The sequence below is a fragment of the Schistocerca piceifrons genome, chromosome 3 (assembly GCF_021461385.2).
Source record: "Schistocerca piceifrons isolate TAMUIC-IGC-003096 chromosome 3, iqSchPice1.1, whole genome shotgun sequence".
In the NCBI taxonomy this organism is placed as follows: Eukaryota; Metazoa; Arthropoda; class Insecta; order Orthoptera; family Acrididae; genus Schistocerca; species Schistocerca piceifrons.
The window spans coordinates 916,294,313-916,302,688 of NC_060140.1; the positions used below are offsets into that span (position 1 = coordinate 916,294,313).

At 43.4% G+C, this 8,376-nt stretch overlaps 1 protein-coding gene across 1 annotated transcript; it reads right to left on the reverse strand.

The window, feature by feature from the left end:
• Window positions 1-5,367: 5,367 nt before the first annotated feature.
• On the reverse strand, window positions 5,368-8,376 carry LOC124789273 (cuticle protein 18.7-like). Its single transcript, XM_047256579.1, has 2 exons — window positions 8,319-8,376; window positions 5,368-6,070 (listed from the first exon to the last, which is right to left on the reverse strand). Exons 1-2 carry the CDS (start codon window positions 8,328-8,330, stop codon window positions 5,456-5,458), a joined length of 627 nt encoding a protein of 208 aa, XP_047112535.1. The 5' UTR covers window positions 8,331-8,376; the 3' UTR covers window positions 5,368-5,455.

Genomic DNA, 8,376 nt, shown 5'->3' on the forward strand with positions numbered 1-8,376 from the left:
TCGTCAGTAGGAAAAGGGAGAGAAGGAAACATAGTAGGTGAATATGGATTGGGGGGAAAAATGAAAGAGGAAGCCTCCTTGTAGAATTTTGCACAGAGCATAACTTAATCGTAGCTAACACTTGGTTCAAGAATCATAAAAGAAGGTTGTATACCTGGAAGAATCCTGGAGATACTAAATGGTATCAGATTATATAATGGTAAGACAGAGATTTAGGAACCAGGTTTTTAATTGTAAGACATTTCCAGGGGCAGATGTGGATTCTGACCACAATCTATTGGTTATGAACTTCAGATTGAAACTGCAGAAAGGTGGGAATTTAAGGAGATGGGACCTGGATAAACTGACTAAACCAGAGGTTGTACAGAGTTTCAGGGAGAGCATAAGGGAACAATTGACAGGAATGGGGGAAAGAAATACAGTAGAAGAAGAATGGGTTACTCTGAGGGATGAAGTAGTGAAGGCAGCAGACGATCAAGTACGTAAAAAGACGAGGGCTAATACAAATCCTTGGGTAGGAGAAGAAATATTGAATTTAATTGATGAAAGGAGAAAATATAAAAATGCAGTGAATGAAGCAGGCAAAAAGGAATACAAACGTCTCAAAAATGAGATCGACAGGAAGTGCAAAATAGCTAAGCAGGGATGGCTAGAGGACAAATGTAAGGATGTAGAGGCTTGTCTCACTAGGGGTAAAATAGATACTGCCTACTGGAAAATTAAAGAGTCCTTTGGAGAGAAGAGTACCACTTGTATGAATATCAAGAGCTCAGATGGCAACCCAGTTCTAAGCAAAGAAGGGAAGGCAGATAGGTGGAAGGAGTATATAGAGGGTTTATACAAGGGCGATGTACTTGAGGACAGTATTATGGAAATGGAAGAGGATGTAGATGAAGAAGAAATGGGAGATAAGATACTGCGTGAAGAGTTTGACAGAGCACTGAAAGACCTGAGTCGAAACAAGTCCCCCGGAGTAGACAACATTCGATTAGAACTACTGATGGCCTTGGGAGAGCCAGTCATGACAAAACTCTACCATCTGGTGAGCAAGATGTATGAGACAGGCGAAATTCCCTCAGACTTCAAGAAGAATATAATAATTGCAATCCCAAGGAAAACAGGCGTTGACAGATGTGAAAATTACCGAACTATCAGTTTAATAAGTCACAGCTGCAAAATACTAACACGAATTCTTTACAGACGAATGGAAAAACTGGTAGAAGCGGACCTCGGGGAAGATCAGTTTGGATTCCGTAGAAATGTTGGAACACGTGGGGCAATACTAACCTTACGACTTATCTTAGAAGAAAGATTAAGAATAGGCAAATCTACGTTTCTAGCATTTGTAGGCTTAGAGAAAGCTTTTGACAATGTTAACTGTAATACTCTCTTTCAAATTCTGAAGGTGGCAGGGGTAAAATACAGGGAGCGAAAGGCTATTTACAATTTGGACAGAAACCAGATGGCAGTTATAAGAGTCGAGTGGCATGAAAGGGAAGCAGTGGTTGGGAAAGGAGTGAGACAGGGTTGTAGCCTCTCCCCGATGTTATTCAATCTGTATATTGAGCAAGCAGTAAAGGAAACAAAAGAAAAATTCGGAGGAGGTATTAAAATTCATGGAGCAGTAATAAAAACTTTGAGGTTCGCCGATGACATTGTAATTCTGTCAGAGACAGCAAAGGACTTGGAAGACCAGTTGAACGGAATGGACAGTGTCTTGAAAGGAGGATATAAGATGAACATCAACAAAAGCAAAACGACGATAATGGAATGTAGTCAAATTAAATCGGGTGATGCTGAGGGCATTAGATTAGGAAATGAGACACTTAAAGTAGTAAAGGAGTTTTGCTGTTTAGGGAGTAAAATAACTGATGATGGTCGAAGTAGTGAGGATATGAAATGTAGACTGGCAATGGCAAGGAAATCGTTTCTGAAGAAGAGAAATTTGTTAACATCGAGTATAGATTTAAGTGTCAGGAAGTCGCTTCTGAAAGTATTTGTATGGAGTGTAGCCATGTATGGAAGTGAAACATGGACGATAACTAGTTTGGACAAGAAGAGAATAGAAGCTTTCGAAATGTGGTGCTACATAAGAATGCTGAAGACAAGGTGGGTAGATCATGTAACTAATGAGGAGGTATTGAATAGGATTGGGGAGAAGAGACGTTTGTGGCACAACCTGACAAGAATAAGGGATCGGTTGGTCGGACATGTTCTGAGGCATCAAGGGATCACAAATTTAGCATTGGTGGGCAGCGGGGAGGGTAAAAATCGTAGAAGGAGACCATGAGATGAATAAACTAAACAGATTCAGAAGGATGTAGGTTGCAGTAAGTACTGGGAGATAAAGAAGCTTGCAATGGATGGAGTAGCATGGAGAGCTGAATCAAACCAGTCTCAGGAGTGAAGACAACAACAACAACAACATCAACAATGTTCTTTCGTGTTAAAAACATTAAGATAATTTTTCTTATATGAGAGGAGCGCGTTTTCTGCAGGTTTTGTAAATTTTCAGGTGGTTTTCTTTGTGCGAACACTTTTGATTTTTGCTCACACTACATGACATGTGAGGGTGGCTCCTGGCTTTGTGAAGACGTGGACACTACACTTAGCCACTCCGTGAACACATTAGTGCAATTCTTAGAGTAACCACTTTATTTCCTGGTAATTTTTGTAAATTATATGATAGTTTTGTGTCCAAGCTCGCTACGTTTACGATCACGTGTTCAGTTTGTGATTTGTTTCGATAAATACTCAATACTTAATTATTTCGAATGATAATGGCCTTCAGACATTCCTGTCGTGTTAAACCCACTGCTTTTGCCGTAATATTTCCGATGAGAGAAGCGTCTTTGCTCACTGCCGCCAACTTTCGCTGGAATCGGCTGAGCCGCGACGGCACAGATCACGCCAATTGCTGTGGACTCGCACTTCAAATCGGTTTACCAACTAATAAGTTGGATAGCGTGTAATTCCTCTGGTCCGTTCTTTGATTTAGCATATGGAACCCTGAAATATCAGCGCATTGCGTAGCCTACCTGGTTTCTCGCATCTGCGATTTGTGTAGCCAATAGAATAGCGGCGCCTTGAGTAAATTTGTGTGTGTGTGTGTGTGTGTGTGTGTGTGTGTGTGTGTGTGCGTGTGTGTGTGTGTGTGTGTGTGTGTGTGTGTGTGTGTGTGTGTATCATGTTTTAAGTGAAGTTGTCGGTTTGGTTAAACAGAGAGGAGAATGTAATCCCATCAACTTCCGCAAATCGTGGCCCAAAGATATATGAAATAAGAGACCATCTGGATAGTTCATTTAGATTACTGTATAGAGTCAAATGTACTTGTTTTGTAAATAAAGCCGCCTTTTCTTCCTGCAGCTTAATTTATTTTTCCCACTCGCGTTTCGCCCTTTTCTTGTTCTAAGGCATCATCAGTGTGCTCTACAATAATACAGTTTTGTTATTTTTACCAAACAGTTCACGTCGCGACTTCTTGTGTAAAGAAGTAATTACTTACGGCTTACTGTGATGTGCATTTCCTGTCATTTAGCCTGGAGGTCACACTACCACTTTATTACCGACACATAAGCAGAATTTTGTATCCCGAACTTTTTCCCACTATTGAAGTAGATTCGCAAGTTGAACAAGTCAGTGACGTGTTGGTCCACTTGTGGAGCTAATGCAAGCAGTTAGTCGGCTTGGCACTGACTGACAGAGTTGCATGACGTTCTCTTGAGGGATATCGTGCCAAATTCTGCCTAACTGACGTCTTAGTTGGTCAAAATCCCGAGCTGGGTCTAGGGCCCTGCCCATGATGCTCCAAACGTTCTTAGTTGGGGAGAGATTCAGAGACCTTGCAGGCCAAGTTAGGGTTTAGCAAGCATGAAGACAAGCAAACTCTCACCGTTTGCAGAAGGACATTATGTTGCTGAAATGTAAGCCCAGGATGCCTTGCCATAAAGGGCAACAAAATCGAGTGTATTACCGTTGACGTTCCACTGTTCTATAAGGGTGTCGTGGATTACGGCCAAAAGGGTCCTTCTTTGAAATGAAATGGCACCCCAGACGATCACTTCTGGCCACCGGGCTGGATGTCGAGCGGCAGTCAGGTTGGTGTACCACCGCACCAGAGCGTCTCTGGACACGTATTCGGCCTGGTATAGCAGTGAGTGGAGTAGAATAGTCTTCAGTGACAGGTTCCGCTTCGAAATAAGCCCCGATGACCTGTGATGAACATATTCTAGTTCAAATCAGATAGCAATACTGTAACGACATTTCGTTAGGTTTACAATGCAGTGCCTAGAAAGGAGGACCTTCTACTAGCAGATTTCCAAAGTTGTGTTCGTAATTTCATATTACTCATTTATATTTTACTGATTGCATCCTCATGGTGTTCCTCTTCTGCTTCATGGAATTTACTATTTCTTGAATTACAACTGGAGGTTTCTGTTTCTAGTTTCTAATCTAACAACTCGGTATTACTAAGATTACTAAGTTTCAACCCCTTTTGACAATCCAGTAAGTAGCAGTGAACATATTCAGCCAGAAAAAGACCAATGTCATAGATTAAGCAAAAACAAATACAGGACGGTCTGAAACAGTCTGAAAAGTTTATAAGGGTGATTAAGGGAACGCTATGTTGAGAAATTATTGTGAAGAAAAAAAAATTGATACGTTGCACCATTTCTGTGTTATTTAGCGTGAATTCAGCCAGTCAGGTCGCGGGCGCAAATTCAAGCAGTCTGCCAGAGACGGTGAAACGTGTTCTTCGTTTAGTTTCCTCAAACCGACCGAACATAGCTTTTGCTCATCTTCTTTTAATTTGTCACTTCCGAAAAAGGCACATTTTAACTAGTAATGAGAACTTGAACATGTAACTCATGGGCACACAGATGCCTGAGCGTTATCGCGTTTTAACATGTACAAGTGCTTGAATTTCAAGTGCTTGAAAGCCAGCCGTTGTGGCCGAGCGGTTCTAGACGCTTCAGTCTAGAACCGCGCGACCGCTACGGTCGGAGGTTCGAATCATGCCTTAGGCATAACTGTGTGTGATGTCCTTAGGTTAGTTAGGTTTAAGTAGTTCTAAGTTCTAGGGGACTGATGACCTCTGATGTTAAGTCCCAAAGTCCCATAGTGTTCAGAGCCATTTGAACCATTTTTTTTTTTTTTTTGAAAAAAGTGCTTGAATTTTCTCATTGGCTAACTTCAACGCTAAGTAATTCGTAAATGGCATAAAGTATCAAATTATTTTCTGAACACTTATTTCTTAGCACAAACTCTATGCTGCACCCTTCACGCTCTTCACACTCTTTCTGACCAACCTATATATTGTACTTCAAATTAAGGGATATTATTTTTGAATGAGGTGAAAGTAAATCGTTTCTATGTAATGTACATGTTTTATTTACAGCACGTATGTTTGTACAGTTCTGAAATGTTCTGCAAGAACTCTTCAGAGCAGGACAGTTCAGAGGATCAGACCGTTGCGGGCCTTAGCCTCCAGGTGGGCGACGGCGTCGGCCACCTTGCCAGCAGCCACCTCAGGGGTGTCCAGAGGCACGCCGTTAGGGCCGATCACAATGTTGGCAGGTCCGTACGCGGCGTACCCAGGGTGGACGGCGGAGTAGGCCACGGCGGGGGCGGCAGCATAGCGGAGGGCCGGGGCGGCGATGCCGTGGGCGGCAATGGTCCTGGCGTCGATGACAGCGGGGGCGGCGGCGGCGATGGCGGGGGCGGAGATAGCGGGGGCGGCGGCAACGATGGCGGCGCTGTTGACGATGGCGTCACGAGCGCGCGTCTCAGCCACGGCGTTCAGGTGGGCTGCCTTGGAGGCGGCCACCTCAGGGGTGTCCAGGGGGACGCCGTCGGCTCCGAGCACGATGTTGGCAGGGCCGTAGGCGGCGTATCCGGCGTGGATGGGGGCGGCGACCACGGCGGGGGCAGCGCTGTAGGCCAGCGCAGGAGCAGCACCGTAGGCCAGAGCGGGGGCGGCGGCGATAGCGGGGGCGGCGGCGATGGCGCGAGCTGCTCCCAGGTAGCCGGGCTTAGCGAGGGCCACGGCCATGATGGCGCTCAGGACGACCTGCAAACGTTGAGATTTCACTCTTTCTTTCCACTGAGTTTTGAAGACACTTTCAAACTCATTAAGAATTTCATATGAATAACTCAAGTGTTAAAGTAAACACTCTTCCACACATTGCAGTCATCTCTGTTGTGCCTTTAATATACTATATTTGTTATAGAACTTTATTTTTCCCTTTTACTATCTACTTTTATGTCTTAATTTTCAAGCTAAATGCCTCTAGGCGTTAACATTTTTGGGCTACATTTCTTTTATCCTCTACTACTAGGTCTCAGACGAACATATGCTGTCGGCGTGTTGTGTGACCATGCTGGTGAGCCAAGCGTATACTGAAAACCTGAAGACCACATACAATAGGTATCAGTCAGTCCTGGCTACTATTTCTCCCCTCTTCCCATGTGTATGGACCGATGCAGCACTTCTGGCGGTGAATTCCAAATCTGGAATTATGCATGTAAATAATCTAGATAACTAGCTCACTTTTGAAAGATAAGCAGAATGCTCAACTTAAGCAATTCCTGTCGAACAGCACAATGTAATACAATTTGGTGTTGATAAGACATACTACGCGTACCCTAATGCTATTTAAGCAATATAATCTATAGTACAATGACGTAAGTCTTGGTGTCATCGCACTTCTCATGTACAAGAGTTGGAGTAGTTTGATATAGTAATAGCAATGGAATAACAATTATGAAAAGTAGTCATATTTTCTATAATATTTTCTGGAATAATTCGACAGACAGCTAAGCGAAAATATCACACGTTCTTTGGAAACATCATCAAACTGTAATCTCACCACTTTTCAATTATCAACAGATCACTGGAGGTTCCTTCCAGCAAATAACGTGTGACATCAGCGTGAAATTCTTCCTACTTTTTTATACTCACTGTTGAACTAGTATCTTGACAGAATATTGTAACTGAAATCAGAATCCGTTAAAGTTATACACAGGACACACTGACCACGGTAAGCAAGGCGGACAAAAACGGAAAAGAATGAGACGAATGTAATTAAGCAGTGTAATCCATTTCAGCAGCTACTTCGGCCGTTCTATAATGGCATGTACAGGGAACAAAAATCATTAATAACGGAAAAGCAGACTGGTATCACGTTGTTTAAATATAGAGCTGCCATCTTGTATCTTCTTACAACACAATGAATGATAAAATGACAGTGGACAGAGAACGAGACCGGACACATCTTACATATAACATCGACAAAACGGAAGAGAACGACTAACTTCTTTAACAGATTACAATGAATTGAACACCCTTAGCTGCTTACAGGCGTTGACATACGTCAACGGGGACAGATGAATATGTGTGCCCCGACCGGGACTCGAACCCTGGATCTCCTGCTCACACGGCAGACGCTCTATCCATCTTTTTTTTTTTTTTTTTTTTTTGATATAGTTCGTTGCGTTTGGTCTGGGCGGACGTCACGAGACATCCGTTCAAGTTGATCCTTGATTCCTTGACTCAGTTTTTTTTTTTTTTTTTTTGTTACAGAGAGCACGCAGTCCTCTGACCGAACACGCTGAGCTACCGTTGTCCATCTGAGCCACCGAGGACACAGAGGATAGCGCGACTGCAGGGATCTATCTCTGGCACGCCTCCCGCGAAACCCACATTTTCAACGTATTGTCCCGCACTACATTCGTAGTGCCCCCCACCCATTATACTCATTACTCGCGGCGCGTTGCCGATTCCCGTAAGAGTTCGGGCACTGTTTGTGCATTCGCACAGAAGAAGAAGATGGTCTAGTGGCCGGTGAGCCTTAACTATATATATATATATATATATATATATATATATATATATATTAAGATGGTATCTGTTCTTTCGGACATCACCGAAAGAACAGATACCATCTTAGTATATATATTCTCTAACAGATGTTATGCATTGTGAAAAACTTAAACTCGTTGGCATTAGCCTGAAGTATTATGTTACTAGATGTTTATCTCCACGATGAAACCTCGCGATGTCAGCTGATAAACTATTATGTCTTCAACCAAAATTTCACTGTGTTTCCAACACCCCATCTTCCAGCGTTGTTCTAGGAGCTTGTCAGGAGTCGCCGGCGTAACTCCTTCCTTACAAGAATCCAGTACTACGTCTGAAGAAAATGAAGAGGAAAGCTGACGAAACGTTCGTTCAAGACGAAGCCGTTAACGAACGCGAGAACCGGCTCCCAGCAGGAGAGCCTACCGACGCTGCCGCAGCAGGTGTGGAGACCACTCACCAGGACCTTCATGCTGCTGTGAGTGCGGGATGCGCGGTGCTACAGCTGAACTGTGCCG